Genomic DNA, 21,671 nt, shown 5'->3' on the forward strand with positions numbered 1-21,671 from the left:
GCTATGTTTGGCGCAAGCCTAGCACAGCTCATTTTTCTGAGAACACCATCCCAACGATAAATCATGGTGGTGGCAGCATCATGCTATGGGGATGCTTCTCTGTGTCATGGCCTGGAAAGCTTGTGAAAATTGAGGGCAAGATAGATGCAGCAAAGTACAGAGAAATCCTGAATATTTTGTATTGTTGCATGGTATGTTAGTTTTTTTTGTTTGGCATTCAAAAAGGCTTTTAACAAATATTTTTGTATTGTATACATATTCAACGTTCATGCAAGAGAAGGTATAACAGTTTATAACAAACATATTATATATGCACACTGTCAAATACCACTTTTCAGTTTGCTTGACCAGAAATAGTACTACTATTAGAGAAAAGCAATTTAGGAAAAATCACATTTGGCCCCCAGTTTTTTAGGTGCATGTTGGTGTTCAAGGGAGGGTCTTTTTTGATGTAAAAGCCCAAAATAAAACCCATGAGAAAATAGACATCCGTCACATAAACTAGGGCAATTGTGCCAGGAGCAGGCAACATCTCTGACTTGTTTTTCTGTTCTTTGGCTGCTTAATGTCTCCAAACATTTTCCCAATCCTTTCCCCTGTGTGTTTTCAGATATTGACTCAGATGCCCTTTTAGAAAGTGGGACCCTGGGAAACTGGAGTCAGCTGACGGGAACTTTGCCAGAGTGAGTGGTTTCCATGGGTTACAAGTTGGCAAGGTGCCTCTCCTGTCCACTAAGTGAGTGGTCAAGGCTACCACATGAAGTATACACATCCCTAGAGAACTGAAATTCTGAGTCCAATGTAAACTAGGCCATGTTTCAGAACTTTTACTGCTTAACTGAAAATACTGATAGTGTTGCAACAATAATAAAATAATTACTATTACAAATTATTACTCAATAACAAATATCTGATTTCCCCCTGATGTTTCAGGTTTCCCTTTGTAATTCACATGATTTTAGACAATGCTTTTACAATATCACAAGGGGCTATAGAGACTGATAAAAACATACAACATGATTTATAATTGTGATTCTGTTACATAGGGATAGGCTTCTTTGTAGTAATTGGGAATGTTTTTCGGGAAAGCAATTCCATCTAACTGAAGTAGAGGGTACTCAAAGTAGTAGGCATACATACAGCGTACAAACCTGAATGAGGCTGTTTAATTCAGGTTTGTCTAATAACAATTATTGTCTAATCTGTCCAACATATTTAGCTGATTAACAAATGAGACAAAATACTGACAAAAAACATACAACATTCTATTACCAACTTGTTTATACATTTGGACATTTTGGTGTTCCCATAAAATGCAAACTAATAGTGTAAAGATGTTGTGTGAAAGGGCAATGCCACGAAAGGATTGTTAGAAAACCTGCCCAAACCGTAAAATACGGTTTATTTATACTGGCTTGTTTGGGTCTTTGAAATGCACAAGTAAAGATGTCATTTTCCCATCACTATTAAAGATATTTGTAATTAAACTATTTAAAATAATAAATGAGAAATGCAAATTATTTTACCTAGTCGATATCAGCTACAGTAGTACAAAGCAGCCAATTCTAAACATTTTCATGCGTTGGACACCTCTGTGCATTCAGATTCACCACCTTGGTTTCATAGCCTAACACATGTGGTAAACAGGGTTTATGATTTAACATTGTACTTATTTCCATGCACATTGCAAAGCAGGCATCCATGTGGTTATAGGTAGAATGCATGATTATAAGAAAATAATATATTTTAAGAGATTTAACACAGCACTAAAATGATTGCCTTTCAATGAGAGCTACTCTTTCTTTATCTTTTAGGGCAACGTTAGAAAATTTAAACTGGCCTTCCTCCATATGTGATTCTGGTGAAACGCCTCTCGAAAAACAGAAGTGAACATTTCTCTCAAAGGCAATTCCTTTTCCAATACAACAGATGTCAAATAATCTGAAGTCCTGCATAAGCTAACTGTACAGCTAATTAATCTATTGATGATTTTGTTGTTTGGTGTGCAAACAACAGAAAAACTGAAACAAAAAGATAATTTAGACCTGGGAACTCAGAAGAGGGGCTTTACTACCCTCAAGACCACAATTTAGCACTTCCTGTTTCTGGTACACACGTGATTACAGAGTGCATTTCTGTTGTTTTGTCCTTGAGCAAGGCAGATCTATTTCTATTTATGTCTAATAACACCCTAGAGTGTTCAAGGAAGAACTCCAAACGATGGTTCTCTGTGTGCATAAGCTTCTTCAGGCTACCTGCAGATGTGTTTTCTGTGAGTAGACTACAGTTGATTAGACTGAAGCAGAATACTTTTGCAATAAAACTGACAAATCATTAAGAGTCAAGGACCAGGGTCTAGGAGGATGAATTGCAAACTATGCATACAGGCATATCTTTTTTGAAATAGTTATTTATTTCAACCCATATTTTACCCCAATTTCCTTGTAATTGCATGATGTTCCCCACATTAGGCAATTTATTAACACAAGTTTCCTCAATAAAAAATAATTTGGTGTACAGGTTTAGGGTAACCACGATGGTAGCTTATTGAAAGAAGAAGAATCAATTCATATTTCCTCTGCAGTTACAACTAAATCTTGATGATTATGAAATCCAGTTTGATTTTAGACCTCTTTATGTGATGTGCACATGTGTGCTGCAGATGGGAGTGTGTAAAGTGAGAAAAGACACCACCGATACAGCCCTCAGTCATCTGTAAAAAAATACATTAAAAAAACCTGTCTGCATCTTGTAAGGCTACCTTATCCTGGAGCAAACTATCAAACAGTACAGTGCATGAGTGACTGTGTCTGTATGTGTTTAGATTAGGGATGCACCAATACCCCTTTTTTTTCAGACTAAGTACGAGTACTTATATTTGGGTACTTGCCGATAACGAGTACCGATACCAAGTACTCACAGCACTAGGTAGGATTTTTTAAGTAAAAAATTTCTCCCCTATAAACATGTGGTTCTCTACGTTAACTTACTTTAAGCTCTAACCATTTCTCAATGTGCTCAATGGGCCTTATAATATTATTTACTTTATATAATGTAGTATTTAAATAATTTGTTTAATTTATATTTTACCCAAAGTAGTTACCCATCGCAAACTTGTATTTTGAAGGCAAAATACGAAAACCGAAGGTCTTTTGCCATTGCAGCATTAATATTGTTGCATGCATGACGCTAATCCATTGTAGCTATCGAGTTGTGACAGTTAGCTTCTTACCTTTGGTTGACGATGGCTACCTTTATATCAGTGTGACAGCCACTTACTGACCGTTCAACCCAAACGTGTGCATGCACAGACACAGCCAGTTACTTTTCTCTGAACTCACTAGCTAGTCTGATACTCTGAACGTGCAGGACTGGACATTGTTGCTCTGCTCTAGAGCTTGTGCGATAGTAAACTGCGTGATTCAATGAATCTTCCTACTTTGCTCTTTCTTTAATTTTTGCCCGCGGGCTGTCTCTGGAAATTTTATTTCGCATCTCCAGTGTTGGAGTTAGCTGTTGTTGTGGTTCTGCACTGAACTCTGTGCTGTGTCTAACAATATTTTATCCAACTGCTTGTGCTAAATTAGTGTTTTTCTTTTCCTACTCAACAATTTAGCAGAGCAGAGCTTGTACTCTACTTGTGTAATTGCTGACATCTCCATCTTCCTGCTCTACCAATCTGAGTTCTACACTCACCTAAAGGATTATTAGGAACACCATACTAATACTGTGTTTGACCCCCTTTCGCCTTCAGAACTGCCTAAATTCTACATGGCATTGATTCAACAAGGTGCTGAAAGCATTCTTTAGAAATGTTGGCCCATATTGATAGAGTAGCATCTTGCAGTTGATGGAGATTTGTGGGATGCACATCCAGGGCACGAAGCTCCCGTTCCACCACATCCCAAAGATGCTCTATTGGGTTGAGATCTGGTGACTGTGGGGGCCATTTCAGTACAGTGAACTCATTGTCATGTTCAAGAAACCAATTTGAATCGAGCTTTGTGACATGGTGTATTATCTTGCTGGAAGTAGTGGTCATAAAGGGATGGACATGGTCAGAAACAATGCTCAGGTAGGCCGTGGCATTTAAACGATGCCCAATTGGCACTAAGGGGCCTAAAGTGTGCCAAGAAAACATCCCCCACACCATTACACCACCACCACCAGCCTGCACAGTGGTAACAAGGCATGATGGATCCATGTTCTCATTCTGTTTACGCCAAATTCTGACTCTACCATCTGAATGTCTCAAAAGAAATCGAGACTCATCAGACCAGGGAACATTCTTCCAGTCTTCAACTGTCCAATTTTGGTGAGCTCGTGCAAATTGTAGCCTCTTTTTCCTATTTGTAGTGGAGATTAGTGATACCCGGTGGGGTCTTCTGCTGTTGTAGCCCATCCGCCTCAAGGTTGTGCGTGTTGTGGCTTCACAAATGCTTTGCTGCATACCTTGGTTGTAACTAATGGTTCAGTCAAAGTAGCTCTTCTATCAGCTTAAATCAGTTGGCCCGTTCTCTTCTGAACTCTAGCATCAACAAGGCATTTTCGCCCACAGGACTGCCGCATACTGGATGTTTTTCCCCTTTTCACACCATTCTTTGCAAAGCCTAGAAATGGTTGTGCGTGAAAATCCCAGTAACTGAGCAGATTGTGAAATACTCAGACCGGCCCGTCTGGCACCAACAACCATGCCACGCTCAAAATTGCTTAAATCACCTTTCTTTCCCATTCTGACATTCAGTTTGGAGTTCAGGAGATTGTCTTGACCAGGACCACACCCGTAAATGCATTGAAGCAACTGCCATGTGATTGGTTGATTAGTTAATTGCATTAATGAGAAATTGAACAGGTGTTCCTAATAATCCTATAGGTGAGTGTATATTCTAAGCCAGAGGCAACACAAATATAGTTTCACTTCATGTTTCCATGACGTAGTATCGGTTCGTGGTATCGGCATATTTCTGTGAGTACAAGTACAGGAGCCCGGTATTGGGCCCAATCCCTGATACTGGTATTGGTGCATCCCTAGTTTAGATTAAATTCAAAGACATGGGAGACAGTAGCCCTGTTTTGCTGTTTAATCAGAGAGGGCAGGCAGCAGTAAAAGTGAAGGTGCTCCAGCATGGGTCCTGAGCTGTGCCTCTCTGAACATTCTCTAATATACTGCCATAATGCTCCCGGACACTGCTGTCTGACTGCAGGGGTTCAAAACAGCAACAGATGCTGCTGGACTTACTGGGGATCTCTCCAACAATAACCAACTCAAACTTTTCCTGCTTCCCAATCTCTGCCTAGTCACCATTTTACTTCTCTGTCTTTTTCTAGCTAAATTGTCCTCTCTCTTAACCTCCCTCTATTACTCTTGCTGTTTATCTGTCCATCTTTATCACATTTTCTTTACATCTTCCACTCTTTATCTTCCCCTCTTTCCTTTCTCTCCTTGAGGGACATTAATACAAATTTACTAACGTGAATCTTGCAAAAAGAGAAGTTAAATAATAATAAATTGCGATATCATGTAATAAATGGTTGTTACACTGCAAGGTAAAAAGAGAGATAGCAGTTTACAATAAAAGCAACTGACACATTCACATCAGTTTGATGACCATAATTGTTGCCTATGTGCAGTCCAGAACAAGGAAGTATTCAAGAACAAGGAACTCAATCTTATGTACCTATTACGTTATACTTACACCAAACATATGTATGTAGAATAAACATATTTTACATTCAAATGCCATTTAAAAAAATCTACTGAGCAAACATAAGTGGAATGCATTAGGGGAAAAATATAATTCAATCCAATTTGAAAATTACAGGGAAATCCCATATTATTTTTTTATTTTTTATTGTATTGGCACTGCATTAGCTCCTTGCACTTTGTATTTTATATAATACAATGACTGTTTGGTAGTGCATACTGTCAACTTGAATTTTAGGGTATTTTGATTAATATCAAGTGACTCACTTAGAAATTCCAGGACTTATTGTACCTAACCCCTTTAAAGTGCCCAAAGTATTTTGACAGACTAACATTATGTACAATAAAGTAGTCTGGATTTATACACTTGTGCTCAAAAGTTTGCATTCCCTTGGAGAATAGGTAATATACACTCACCTAAAGGATTATTAGAAACACCTGTTCAATTTCTCATTAATGCAATTATCTAATCAACCAATCACATGGCAGTTGCTTCAATGCATTTAGGGGTGTGGTCCTGGTCAAGACAATCTCCTGAAATCCAAATTGAATGTCAGAATGGGAAAGAAAGGTGATTTAAGCAATTTCGAGCGTGGCATGGTTGTTGGTGCCGGACGGGCCGGTCTGAGTATTTCACAATCTGCTCAGTTACTGGGATTTTCACGCACAACCATTTCTAGGGTTTACAAAGAATGGTGTGAAAAGGGAAAAACATCCAGCATGCGGCAGTCCTGTCGGCGAAAATGCCTTGTTGATGCTAGAGGTCAGAGGAGAATGGGCCGACTGATTCAAGCTGAGAGAAGAGCAACTTTGACTGAAATAACCACTCGTTACAACCGAGGTATGCAGCAAAGCATTTGTGAAGCCACAACACACACAACCTTGAGGCGGATGGGCTACAACAACAGAAGACCCTACTGGGTACCACTCATCTCCACTACAAATAGGAATAAGAGGCTACAATTTGCACAAGCTCACCAAAATTGGACAGTTGAAGACTGGAAGAATGTTCCCTGGTCTGATGAGTCACGATTTCTGTTGAGACATTCAGATGGTAGAGTCAGAATTTGGCGTAAACAGAATGAGAACATGGATCCATCATGCCTTGTTACCACTGTGCAGGCTGCTGGTGGTGGTGTAATGGTGTGGGGGATGTTTTCTTGGCACACTTTAGGCCCCTTAGTGCCAATTGGGCATCGTTTAAATGCCACAGCCTACCTGAGCATTGTTTCTGACCATGTCCATCCCTTTATGACCACCATGTACCCATCCTCTGATGGTTACTTCCAGCAGGATAATGCACCACGTCACAAAGCTCGAATCATTTCAAATTGGTTTTTTGAACATGACAATGAGTTCACATTGAAAACATTTGGTGCATTATGAAATGAAAAATACGACAAAGGAGACCCCGAAATGTTGAGAAGCTGAAATCCTATATCAAACATGAATGGAAAAACATCACATTCAAAGCTACAGCAATTGCACTCCTCAGTTCCCAAATGCTGACAGAGTTTTGTTAAAAGAAGAGGTGATGCAACACAGAAGTAAACATGTCCGTCTCAATGCTTTTCAAATGTATTGCTGGCATTAAATTGAAAATGTATTCTTCCAAAAACAATAACATTTCTGTTTCATTGATAAGGTTTCTTTGTACTATTTGCAATTAAAGATAGGGATATATGATTTGCATATCATCACATTCTGTTTTTATTAGCATTTCATGCAGCGTCCCAACTTTTTTGGAACAGGGTTGTAAACCATCTCCATAATAACACACCAATAACACAAATGGAACATTTGGTATTGTCTCTCCAAGGAGGGCTAGGTTGTTATAAAGGAATGTACAAATTCAGCACATTCATGAAATGTCAACATTGGATCAATGGTTTTAACCATATGATGTCAGGCATTCATAAAAGAAGAAAATCAGAATTGTTTTTGTAACAGGACACTAATGCCATCAATAGTGGATGGGATGGATATGTCAGGGCCTCTCATTCAGGGGACACTGGGTATTCCCACAAGTAGTGCAATTTGACCAGTGTACATAATGACAACAAGTCCTTTGTTTTCATTGTTTTGCAATCTCACGTAATTACTACTACAGTATTAAATCATCAATATTCTCTTTGAAGTTGCCATTTTCTTTATGGATTGAGCTAATATGTCTATTTTTATAAACTTGAATTGTGTTGAAGATTCCTGCATGAAGGAGTTGAGGCGATGTTATGCAAAGGTTTATCTGAGCTCTTCCTGAATGAAAGAGTTGCGTGTATAGTGAGACAGTCCAACAATAACTTCAAGCAATTTATAAAATTAGATATAAACTCAGGTATTTCAAGTATGCATAACAAGTATTTTCTGTATTTTTCTTTTGACAGGTTAATGTGGTGCAGAGTCCCCACTGGATATTATTTTGTATCCTTTTCCAAATCAATTAATTTGGCTTTAAATTCTTTAAAAAGGTTATTTGAACTTAATTTTCTTTCAGATTTACAGCCTGCTGAATGACCATTCAACAACGTTTTTTTTAACCAGAGCATGTGACATCAACTTCAATGGTTCACAGGTAGAGGCCAGTGGTAAGACATCGTTGTCAGGGAAATTTCTTTCATCTGTGTGAACTGGAAGCTCTCACAGCACAAGGGTTAAATAATTAAGAAAGCTAAATATGTAATGTTTAATTTTATTACAAATACAGTGGGGAGAACAAGTATTTGATACACAGACGATTTTGAAGGTTTTCCCACTTACAAAGCATGTAGAAGTCTTTCATTTTTATCATAGCTACTCTTCAACTGTGAGTGACAGAATCTAAAACAAAAATCCAGAAAACCACATTGTATGATTTTGAAGTAATTAATTTGCATTTTATTACATGACTTAAGTATTTGATACATCAGAAAAGCAGATCTTAATATTTGGTACAGAAACCTTTGTTTGCAATTACAGAGATCATACTTTTCCTGTAGTTCTTGACCAGGTTTGCACACACTGCAGCAGGGATTTTGGCCCACTCCTCCATACAGACCTTCTCCAGATCCTTCAGGTTTCGGGGCTGTCGCTGGGCAAAACAGACTTTCAGCTCCCTCCAAAGATTTTCTAATGGGTTCAGATCTGGAGACTGGCTTGGCCACTCCAGGACCTTGAGATGCATCTTATGGAGCCACTCCTTAGTTGCTCTGGCTGTGTGTTTCGGGTCGTTGTCATGCAGGAAGATCCAGCCACGACCCATCTTCAGTGCTCCTACTGAGGGAAGGAGGTTGTTGGCCAAGATCTCGCGATATATGGCCCCATCCTCCCCTCAATACGGTGCAGTCGTCTTGTCCCCTTTGCAGAAAAGCATCCCCAAAGAATGATGTTTCCACCTACATGCTTTATGGTTGGGAGAGTGTTCTTGGGGTTGTACACATCCATCTTCTTCCTCCAAACACGGCGAGTGGAGTTTAGACCAAAAAGCTCTTTTCTTTTGTCTCATTAGACCACATGAGCTTCTCCCATTCCTCCTCTGGATCATCCAGATGGTCATTGGCAAACTTCAGACGGGTCTGGACATGCGCTGGCTTGAGCAGGGGGACCTTGCGTACGCTGCAGGATTTTAATCCATGATGGCGTAGTGTGTTACTAATGGTTTCCTTTGAGACTGTGGTCCCAGCTCTCTTCAGGTCATTGACCAGGTCCTGCCGTGTAGTTCTGGGCTGATCCCTCACCTTCCTCATGATCATTGATGCCCCACGAGGTGAGATCTTGCATGGAGCCCCTGACCGAGGGAGACTGACCGTCATCTTGAACTTCTTCCATTTTCTAATAATTGCGCCAACAGTTGTTGCCTTCTCACCATGCTTGCCTTTTGAGCTAATACAGCCATGTGCAGGTCTACAATTTTATCCCTGATGTCCTTACACAGCTCTCTGGTCTTGGCCATTGTGGAGAGGATGGAGTCTGTTTGATTGAGTGTGTGGACAGGTGTCTTTTATACATGTAACCAGTTCAAACAGGTGCAGTTAATACAGGTAATGAGTGGAGAACAGGGGGGCTTCATAAAGAAAAACTAACAGGTCTGTGATAGCCAGAATTCTTACTGGTTGGTAAGTGATTAAATACTTATGTCATGTAATAAAATGCAAATTCATTATTTAAAAATCATACAATGTGATTTTCTGGATTTTTGTTTTGGATTCCGTCTCACACAGTTGAAGTGTACCTATGATAAAAATGCATGGTGGGCCTAGTCCTTGGCCATGTATACAATTCAAGCTACCTGTACTTTCACAATGTTTTCTGCTGACATTTTAATGACATTTTAAATGACAAAAAAATTCAATGGTATACATTTATTTTCAAGATTTCTTTTTTTAAATTTATTTCTATTTTAGAAAATGTCACATCCGTAACAGAGGATTTAACATCTGTAAGGTCAATCATCCTCTCAAAATAATTTTTTCCGTGTTCAGCCATGCTGCGCGGCATGCTAAGCTTTGACCTAAGACCTACAAACTCACAGACTTGGCAAATATTCTCCACAAAAAGATTGTCCATTTCATGTAAAATCCCTAACATTTCCAATTAGCTTAATTTCTCCAAAATGCCAGTACTTAGAAGTCCACTTTTTTGGTAAACATTCCCCCTGAGGGGTACTCTAGACAGATATAAAAAGCTTCATTTATATATTTTTTGTCCATTCTGTGTAACATCAAAGTTGTGACTTTGCATACAAATGTCATGACCATCATGATGACATTTGTCTAAAAGACAAACGGCAGTAACTCCAGCAGCTGACTATGCAGTATTTGATTCATCAAAGTCTGAGCATTCACTCTATACTTTTTCCTCACTGCTAAATCACTCCTTTTTCATTTCTCAGCCAATGACTAGAAAAACGAACAAATGGCTTATTGACAGTTTATCACTACTTATTCTTCAAAAATGAATTGTCTGAGCTGCTAACTCACTGCTCCTGCTAAGCACCTTATCCTATATGTACTGCAGCACGAACGTGTCCCCCGGCTGCAGCATCAGCATTGTTCCAACACCACCAATGGAGAAGACTGGCAGGTTCCTGATCCTTCATCCCGCACTACCTTGATGCGGGATACCTTGGAAAAGGGAGACAGCCAGGATACTGAGTGTGCAGAGGCTGTTGATGAACATCTGCGCCATTCCTCCCAAAACAGCACTGGGAAGCCACCCCAGGGAAAACACCATATCTCCAGCAAAGTTGGTTTGTTTGCTCATTTTTATTTTCCCCTCGCATTGTTTTTGTTGACCTTAATAAAACACTCTTTATTCAGGGTCCTGAACACCTTTTGCTGTGTCCATTCTCTGTGTCCTACCCAGTTACAGTATCATATGAGGTGATTAAGACACATCAGCCTATTCAATTGTACATCGTGTTCTTGAGTAAATGTGTATAATTTGTAGTGCTGTCAAACAAGTAAGATAATTAACAGCAAATAATTGCATAATCTTCTGTAGTTAATTGTGATTAATAACAATTTTAGAATGTATTCAAATTTTGGCCGTGATACACACTCTTCTGATTAAAAAGCAGTGCATTATGTTAAAGACATACTGTGTTTTATTGATAAGTTATCACAGTCTTTAAGTATAGGCCCCTTAACTTATCACATTAACTGACTGCATCTAAAAATAGCCCATGTTAATGTAAATAAAAGGCTGCTGGTCTATGATCCCAAATTTCTACCATCTCCTACCATTGTTCTCTTGACTAAGGCACCAAGTACAATAACTGCTACGTTAGGCTGATGCATAAAAACACATACACAATATAGCCAAAAGTATGTGGAAACCCGACCATCACACCTATATGAGCTTGTCTGACATCCCATAGACATTAACATGGGTTGCTCCCCTTCCCCCCTTGCAGCTTTACAGCCGCCACTCTTCTGGGAAGGCTTTCAACAAGATTTTGGTCTCTATGGGAATTGTCAGGCACTGATGTTGGATGAGAAGGCCTGGCTTGCAATCGCCGTTCCAGTTCATCCCAAAGGTGTTCAATGTTGTTGAGGTCTGGTCTCTGGGCAGATCATAAATTCCTCCACAACAACCTCATCAAACCATGGACCCCCCTTGGTGCACAGGTTTCAGGTGGAGGCCGGAAAACTGTAGCTTACCAGATGGATGGTTAACCAGATCCAAATACTTGCGTCTTTGTTAAATGATGAACTCAAATTCAACCAAATGCACAAGATAAGCTACTGGAATAGGCAATGACATAAGGTAGTCAAGGTGGCTAGAGATGTTAATCTACAAATATTAATCAGGGGCATTCCCGGCACCACAAGGGGTCAAGAGGGGGCTTAGCCTGCTCAGTTGTATTTTCTGTTTAAGTTTTAAAAACCCTACAGCATCGAAAAATAGCAATTTTTAAACAGCCTTCTCAGTTACTTCGTTCTGGCTCCGGGCCTGATCAAGGAGGAAGTCGTTTGTTATTTCAACTATCAGATGGTTTTGGTCGAAATGTGACTGTCAATTACATTAATGCTTAGCTTAGTAAAAATATGAAATAATGACACTTGCCACTCTACAAGCAAGTTGATAGCAGGTGGATTAACGCAACACGAAATCTCAACAGTTGGAGAACTGGCAAGGGAGACTGGGGTGCGGGACGCTAGAGCCGCGTTTCCACCAACAGCGCCCAGAATTTTTTCTCCTAGGAACTGCAATTCAAGGAACTAAAGGGTTCCTTCAGTTTCCACCTGCGAAAATTTGGCAAATTAGTCCGCTGACGTAAGCGACAGACAGGCATCTTTATTATATATGCGACACTGCAACATTACACCAACCATGGAGGAGATTCAAATAGTGTTGCTGTTGATTTACTGGTTTGCAGAATGTGGTCATTGAGTCAACAGTGGAAAAGAGATAAGCAGTAGTAGCAAAGCAGATTCAAAATGCCCGAAATGCTAGACATAAAGTAAGTGAACGGATTTTGAGCTTTTTTGAGATTGACCAAGAGATTACTTTGTGCAAACAAGAATGGTAAGATTTTAGTTGGCCGATATACATTTAAGTAAATCACGATTGGGAATAATGTTACTGTAAACTACATTGACTTTACTTTGGCATCTTTTTTGGTGTGTTTCAGATATGCGAGTACTACAGAATGCATCTCCATTGCACTGTGGAAAACTGCGACCAACTCAGACCAACATGTACTGGAGTATCTCTCATTTGGAGTCAGCATTACTACGGTGTCTCACTGTGTACACAATTTCTGCACCTCTTGTCAGGGTTGTGGGGTCTAGTGGATATGCGTTTGCTGCTCCTTGGTGAAAACGTTCACTGACAATGAACGGTTGACATCCCAGCAACTTGTGTACAACCACAAAACAAGCTGAGCCGGGGTGGTTTTTGAGAACGTTTTTGGCAGACTGAAGGGGAGATGGAGGTGCTTGTTAAAACAAAAACAAATGTGCGGCCAGATACCGCGATCCTAACAGCTCCCGTTTAAGTCAAGCGATAAGTGTGGATGGCTCTGAGGCAAAAATTAACAGCATTAAGTATTCTAAATTAAATGCACACGTCAACTTAGTAATAGGGCCCTAGTAATAATTCTTGTCTTGCAATTGTTATGCCTTCAGCCAGGTTATTTCTTTAATTTAAATTGGTTCTCATTTGGCTTACTTGGTAAAATAAAGGTAAATATAATTAAATTAATCTACACTGACTTTTAGCATCTACAGACTTTTCATAAAAATTGTAGAAGCATTTGACAAAATGTTCACAACAGTAATTCCTTTTGGATTATTCGAAAGGCCAAATCCTTTTCCCAAAATGTTTTCATACATTTCATTTCCTGAAGACCCAAACAATCTAAACACTCATTGGCACATGGAACTGCCCTTATTATATAAATGGACTGCAAAACCCCAGAACATAGTTCAAGCGCAACTCAATGCTCAACATAGTCTTATGCCACTAAAGTAATTTGTCTGTTACATAAAAAAATATGCCATCCCCAGGCTGTTGACTCATAGCTGGCTGTGCCCACCTCTTTCAAGCATCCTGCTTTCCCTCTATCTCCCCCTCACTCTCTTGTTCCCAGCCTTATCTTACAAAAACAAAACTCCTATGCCATAGGGCTTTAAAGCTGTCTCTGACCACAGTTGGGAGGGGGAAGGGCTTTGTCATGAAATTAATGTTTCTGTCATTCATACATGTCAAATAGCTATGGTTATGTACATGTAGTTTTTAAGTTGAAGTAAAATATAGTTTCACAGCTAATACTACTGTAACATTTTATGTTACAGGTGTCAGATCAACAATTTTGTATTGCAGTTATTAATCAGTCAAGATTTCACACAGTTCAACCTGAGCATTAAACATGAGCAAGTACAGAACTTACCAGTATATGAAAGAAAGTGCATGAGTTTTGGTCATTATAGAGTAGGTGATTTTTAAGTCAATCATATTTGATAGCTTTATAGAAAACACTTTTGTTTGTTGGTGGTAGTTATGAAGATTTAATGCTAAAGCAAAATGTTTTATTTGTGTGTTCTTAATGTGCTCTTAACAATGTAATAAAACGTAGTTACTCAAAGAAGCAGCAGCACACATGAAAATAGTATACATCTATTTCTATATTTTATTTCTATGGCAGCACATTCAATTGCTTCATAAAATAAAATACTTATTTCATTTTCATGACGGTCTTCATCTATTTATGGTTATACATTAATTGTGCTAGACATACTGAAGAGAGGTAGAAACAAGGAGAAATGTAGCCTAACAAGCTTCTCTGCCTAAAAGTGGACCACTTGATGCTTCACCTTTGTGTCAAAATCCTGTGCCTAGCGGCATATAGGGAACGTAGAGGACTCTGTGAGTTAGGAGTGTGTGTGTTATGACAGCATCCGCACCAAAACAGAGCCTTGCTTTTGCGCAATGACAATTGGTTAGAAGATTGCATAGTAAGCAGAAAGGTGTCTTGTGAAAATCAGATTCTTCTACAAAAAAAGGCATGTTTCAATGTGTGAAATCCACTTACAGTGGATATAAAAAGCTCTGTTTCTGTTAAGAAAAGGTACATTAATGAGAGTACCAATGCTCAGTTTATTGAAGCCATTGCTGTCTCTCCAACAATAAGTGGTGAGTCAGTTGATGTACTCCTGGATAATTTTAATGCCAAAATATCGAATGTCATGGATCATGTTGCACCAGTAAAGGTAAAGAAAACTATGAGCAAACAGAAAACACCACGGAGAACCACTATGATGGTAAGCGCCCTGAAAAGAGAATGTAGGAAAGCAGAACGTAAATGGAGGAAAACTAAACTTCAAATTCACTATGACATCTATAAACAAAGCCTTGGTAGCTTCAACAATGAGTTACGCAGGGCCAGACAGCAACAATTATCAGGAATGATCAACAAGAATATCAACAATACCCATACTCTATTTGTCATGTTGTTTGTCGACAAGCTTACAAACCCAATAAAGCAGATAGCATCAGAAATCATGTCCACTGTGAAATGTAATGAATTTGCGTGTTTCTTTAGTGAACAAAATTCTAAGTATTAGACGGAACATCAGAACTACACAGTCTAACAAGGACTCTGTACCGTCACCATGACCACCAAGACATAACTTGGTTATTATGTTGCAATTTAATACAATTGATCAAAAATCCCTAGAAGAAACAGTTTGACATTTCTACAGAACAACAACATTAACTACCACAGCTATGCCGATGATACTCAGATATATATGGCTCTTGAACCATATGACAACAGCTCAATAGACTCTCTGTGTCATTGTATAGAGCACATTAATACCTGGATGAACCAAAATTGAGATTATTGTGTTTGGCAACAAAAATAAAAGAACAAGTATTAGTAAAGAGCTGGATTCTCTGGCCCTTAAAACCAGGGATCAAGTGCGTAATCTTGGTGTTTTGATTGAAAAGAACAGAGCACATCAATCCGGTTCTTAAATCTTTGCATTGGCTTCCAGTTAGTTACAGAATAGATTTCAAAGTGGTGCTTCTAGTTTATAAATCTCTGAATGGTTTAGGAACCAAAAACATTTCTGATATGTTTGCAAAATATAAACCAAGCAGGGCTCTTAGATCCATGAACACAGGTCAGCTAGTAGAGCCCAGAGTCCAAACTAAACATGGAGAAACTGCGTTTAGCACTTATACTGTACAAAAATGTAATAAACTACCAGAAGATCTTAGACGTGCCCCAAACATATACATTTTTAAATCCAGGTTAAAAACACTTCTCACGTGCCTATGACTGAGCACTTAAACTTAACCACACTGTTTTGCCTTATAGCTTCCCACTTTCAAACGTTATGTTTCACTGTGTACACAATTTTTTTTTTTTTCTTATTGTATTTTTTTATTATTATGATGTATTCATTTGCTTTGATGTTTTCATTTGAGTATTTGTTTTTATGTTATTGTACTTTGATATATTTTTCTTTGTAAAGCACACTGAATTGCTTCGATGTATGAATTGTGCTATATAAATAAACTTGCTACCCAAAAAGACTGAGTGCAGTAATAAAATCAAAAGGTGCTTCAACAAAGTATTAGTTTAAAGGGTGTGCACACTTATGCAACCAGGTTATTGTAAGGTTTTTATTTTAAATTTTTCCCCCTCGAAGATTTCAGTTTGTTTTTTAATTAAATTGTGCACATTATAGGTCACATTAAAAGGGGAAAACGTTCTGAAATGATTTATCTTTGTCTCATTCTTTTACATCACAAAAACCTGGCATTTTAACAGGGGTGTGTAGACTTTTTATATCCACTGTAGGTTCAGGACCATGTACAGAGAAACAGAACAAGCAAAATAACCCCCAAAAAAACTCAATACTTCACTGCTTCAGAGCAGGAAGAGTGCATTCTTTTCATTATTTTATTGTCCTGTCTGGCTTCTTGAAATACCAATGCTCCTCTCAGTTGGATAATTTAACCCCTACACACTTCCAATGTAGCAGGAGCCAGTACCAGTGCCCCAGATGTTATGGTTAAACTTCATGCATCCCAAGGCAAACCGACTGAATTCTTAACACAACGAAGCAGGTAACAAGTTCAAAGCCCATACAGAATTATAATTTTTTAAATATTTACATGTAAGACAAATGCTAAAATGGCAATATTTTAGAGAAGTAGCACAGTTAAACCAGACCATAAATCCTGCTGACATTGGCTGACATCATATATAATAGGTTTTCAGTTGTTTCTAGAAAGAAATAAATGAAGTTAAAGAGAACTGTTGCAAAAGTCTCACAAATGCATTGTTCTAAAGCCACTGCCTCCTACACATTGAGGTATGTGAATAATCTTCAAAGGCGGTTTCACAACATCTTAAATATCGAGAAATAAATACCTGTAGCCAAAGCCTGTCAATGTGATACAAATAAAAAAATATTTCTATTAGTGTAGATTTTCCCCTCATGTTTAATAATGATGACATGAATATGAACCCCCATTTCAATTAGGTTATTTTCTGTTTTTCTGCTCCCAGGTTATTGCTACATTATTGCTCTGTGTCTGTGATGCAATGCATGTCGTCAGTTTGGAGAAAATTCCCATCAACACCCACGTCTGAGGGTCTTTTGGAATAATTATAATAAAGTCACCACTCCTCCACAAATTTGCAGGAAGAAAACTAACCGCAGGAATTTGTGGAATCTGGGGAACAATTGTTGCTACTGGAATTAATCGCCAGTGTGGATGAACTCGTGTTTATTTACCAGAGAGAAACCATTAATAGAGAGTAGGGAATGGAGGGATGAAACATACACATTGTTCGTCCCAGAGGAAGCAGACAGGCCCGAAGAAGGCCAGGACAGAGTAAATATTTACTGTGAAAACCCTGTGGGACCATGGGAATCTTTCTAATCGAATTATTGCGTTCCGGTAGCCAGATTGCCAAACCAGAGGCAGCGTCATCCCAATTACGTTTAAATGGGGCATAAAATGACCTAGCACTTAACCGTTGTTGGTGTGCCATTGTACAGTTCACTGTTTCTATGAAAGAGTTTTTTTAGGTGGTACACAGAGTCGCCGTATTCGGGGGGTGGGAGGGTGTGGGGGGGGGGGGGGTAGGATGATTCTAAGGGCCCTTGACTGACAGGGGTCCTAAAAAAAATCTACATTAAATTATTAACCTATTCTATTTTCTTTTCTTGTTTTTGGCAAAAAGTTAACATCCAGAGAGCCTCTGTATTGCGTATTGCACATCCCCACCCCCCCCCGGTCCTGTCCCAAAACCAGCCACTAACGGTACTTGCTGGCAGTGAATTGCGAGGGAGGAGTGCTGGTGGAGCATCAATGATGTCTCAGCTTAATAAAGAAAATTCTGGTTTCCTAGAGCGAAAAGAAAAACGAGAGAGATAAGAAAGGGCGATCGTTTGTTACCCAAGGAAGGTTGGTGTAGTCTGTAAGTGGTGGAAATTAACCTGTTAGCCTAGTCCATAGTGAAATTGGCTGCTTTTGCTCCCCTTACTTTATATCTTCACAGAAAATTTTGAGTGTTTCTGATTTATTTCCATCTTTTAGCAGACATTTATTCAATGGAGACAAACTTTCAGGCTCAGCAGCCCTATCTGCCCATCCCCACACACCTGAACCAGCCCAGTCTGCCCATCCCCACACACCTGAACCAGCCCAGTCTGCCCATCCCCACACACCTGAACCAGCCCAGTCTGCCCATCCCCATACACCTGAACCAGCCCAGTCTGCCCATCCCCATACACCTGAACCAGCCCAGTCTGCCCATCCCCATACACCTGAACCAGCCCAGTCTGCCCATCCCCATACACCTGAACCAGCCCAGTCTGCCCATCCCCATACATCTGAACCAGCCCTGTCTGCCCACCCCCATACACCTGAACCAGCCCTGTCTGCCCATCCCCATATACCTGAACCAGCCCTATTTGCCCATGCCCATACACCTGAACCAGCCCTACTCCCTGTCTGCCCATCTCATACCACTGAACCAGCCCTGTCTGCCCATCCACACACCCCTGAACCAGCCCAGTCTGCCCATCCCCACACCCCTGAACCAACCCTGTCTGCCCATCCCCATACACCTGAACCAACCCTGTCTGCCCATCCCCATACACCTGAACCAGCCCAGTCTGCCCATCCCCATACACCTGAACCAACCCTGTCTGCCCATCCCCACACCCCTGAACCAGCTCTGTCTGCCCATCCCCATACACCTGAACCAGACATAGTCCCCACTGAAGGAGGTGAACAGCATTGTGCTGAATGACATGTCAGTTGGCATAGATGCAGGGGGTCTGTGAGAATACTTTATTTATTATGAAAAAAGAAAAACGATTAAATCCTTTTCCATGATAAGAATTCAAACAATATTTTTCCACATACTGATCATGTATTTTTTGCTTGACAGTTTCAAATAGTAAATTCCACTGTATGCATCATGCCGATCCCCTGGTGCCCCTGGAGGGGGCACAATGTGATACTCACCCAGTTGTTTATGTGTGAACTGGGAACTAATCTATAGGAAAAAACTAAAACCTGCAGACACTCCGCCTTCTGTGGAACTGTTTGGACACCCCTGGTCTAGAGTGTCTAAAGTGAGTATGAGGAGACTACACAACAATGCAAACTGATAGACCACCCAGCGAGCAACATTACATGGGAAATATCTCTGGCACTCAGAACAATTTGAGTGCTAAAGAAATAATTATTTAAAACATAAACTAAAAACATTTACTGCAAATGTCTTCTGGCCATTAATTATAACTTTTATGCTAGTAGATACATATGGCCTCTTTAAATCGCAGTTGTGATGCTGACAGCTTTGCCTAACCCAGAAGACTCAACCCAAAAATCCCCGTTTTCAAACGGTCGTTCGGTATATTGAACGTTTCCTTCCATTGAACATTTCAGAATGTGAATGGTTCTACTGAACGCAACCCTATTGTCTGTTAAGCGAATTTAATTTTGAACAACTGAAGTGTGAAGTGAACAACATTTACTAAGAAAATGTAGTCTGTAAGAAAGTTATCTTCCCTAAGTAGTGGGGGGAAATTATAATCGGATAGACCATAATACATGGGTTCCCACAGTGAACTTACTTTCCCTTCTGCCTATTTTAGTTTGTTTCCCGTTGAAGTCTACTTGCCTCACGCAGTGACATGTGGAAATAAATATATACACTTGGGCAAACATCTGAATGTAACCCCGAACACACATTATACCTTAAAACATATTAAATACGCCAGTTGACCTCGAACACATTCCTCTCCAGTACATTTTTTTTTTTTAGAAAATACAAATGCACATTGAATGTGTCGGAAACTAGCCGTCTACAGGCACAGGCATAAAAAAACATGTTCTAAGCAGTGCAGTCATTAAGCAGTAGTAACCAACGCAATATATTTAATCTGTTCTATTATTAAGTTGACACGCTTTCTCTGTTCACTTTGGACGTTCAGATAAATTCATGTTCATACCTTTGTGCTTTTCCATTCTCAACGCAAGACCAAAACTCCTGGTTGTCAGTATTTTCTCTTGGAAGACAATCCCTGTCTGCTGTAGCCGGTCACTGAATGTGAAATCAACACTTGGAACCGCCCCTGCCGCCCTCGCTCTGTTTCACAAGCGCTCGTCCAATTGCGCGATTGCCGATAATTCGCACGTCCCCGCAGAATGACATATGATGATGGAGCAATACCAATTGGGCGGGTGAGGCGCAGGTAGAATATGCGGTCCGTTTAAGTTCTCATTTCAATCCTTTGCTGAGACGCATCAAGACGTTGTATTTTTTGTTTGTTGTCTTTTTGTTCCTTATAAACCAAACAACTTAACGTGTGTGCAAAATCTAATAATCATTGTTAATTAACTAAGAAAGGTCGTTGGCAAAAATACAAAGCCAACCATTCCTTTCACTTCAGAATAAAAGTTTACAAGGTTCAAATGGTGCTAGCCCTCCAGCGATTTTTAGAGAAATGTCTGCAGGCGGAGAGGTCACTAGAAAATCATGGAGGGAGTGGGGGGGTGGGGGGGTGTGGGAGCCCCATAACATATTTCCATCTTGTATTTTTAGTGTAACAACGGGTGTAAAATCTAAAAAAATTGTTATTGTTGGTCAAGGTTGGCTAAAAGTATACCTATCTCATAGTTTGTGTTAGACCCTGATGTAATATGCCTTATATTCTATCTAAATGAAGAAGTCTACTTTGTCTTCATTAATCCAACACCAACAAAAGTCACAAAAACGTATGTAGCCCAAACACTTTTGTCAACTATAGTTTATAGTAAATGAAAGTGGAACTGAACCGATTTATGAAGTATTGCCTCTACTATTATTGTAATATGATCACAAAATTATAGCTGACAACTAAAAGAGCAAAATTGTAAACATTTGTAAAGAAAACCATTTTAAACTTTACTAATACTGCCATGTTGGAATCGTCACGTAACTAGTATGGTTACTTCTTACTGACAGCTAACAGTAATAAATACAAGATTGACTGATTAATAAGAGGTGGTTAAAAATGTCTTCAAACAAACCAGCAGAAAATAGATGCAAAGGGAGATCATATTGTCTAGACCCAGGTAGTACAAATGAATTTTACAGTACAGAAGACTACCACGTCCTACCTCTCAAGTGGCAAAGACCCGCAACCAAGAGTAGCCACTCTGTTTAGCCGGAAGAGAGCGTGAAGGCGCGCTAGCCAGCTAGTGGAGGTATGGTCTGTAGCTGCTAGGCATAGTGTAGCTATGTATACAGTCACCTAAAGGATTATTAGGAACACCATACTAATACTGTGTTTGACCCCCTTTCGCCTTCAGAACTGCCTTAATTCTATGTGGCATTGATTCAACAAGGTGCTGAAAGCATTCTTTAGAAATGTTGGCCCATATTGATAGGATAGCATCTTGCAGTTGATGGAGATTTGTGGGATGCACATCCAGGGCACAAAGCTTCCGTTCCACCACATCCCAAAGA

At 39.6% G+C, this 21,671-nt stretch overlaps 1 protein-coding gene across 1 annotated transcript in view; it reads right to left on the minus strand.

Annotated features, from left to right (window-relative positions):
• afap1l2 (actin filament associated protein 1-like 2) overlaps window positions 1-20,304 on the minus strand; it is an 86,152-nt gene extending 65,848 nt beyond the window's left edge. Inside the window, exon 1 of the mRNA XM_010865827.3 lies at window positions 20,173-20,304. Within this exon, the coding sequence (XP_010864129.2) occupies window positions 20,173-20,188 (16 nt within the window). The 5' untranslated portion in view covers window positions 20,189-20,304. The remainder of the gene's footprint in view (window positions 1-20,172) is intronic.
• Window positions 20,305-21,671: the final 1,367 nt, after the last annotated feature.

This window comes from Esox lucius, chromosome 5, assembly GCF_011004845.1.
Source record: "Esox lucius isolate fEsoLuc1 chromosome 5, fEsoLuc1.pri, whole genome shotgun sequence".
In the NCBI taxonomy this organism is placed as follows: domain Eukaryota; kingdom Metazoa; phylum Chordata; class Actinopteri; order Esociformes; family Esocidae; genus Esox; species Esox lucius.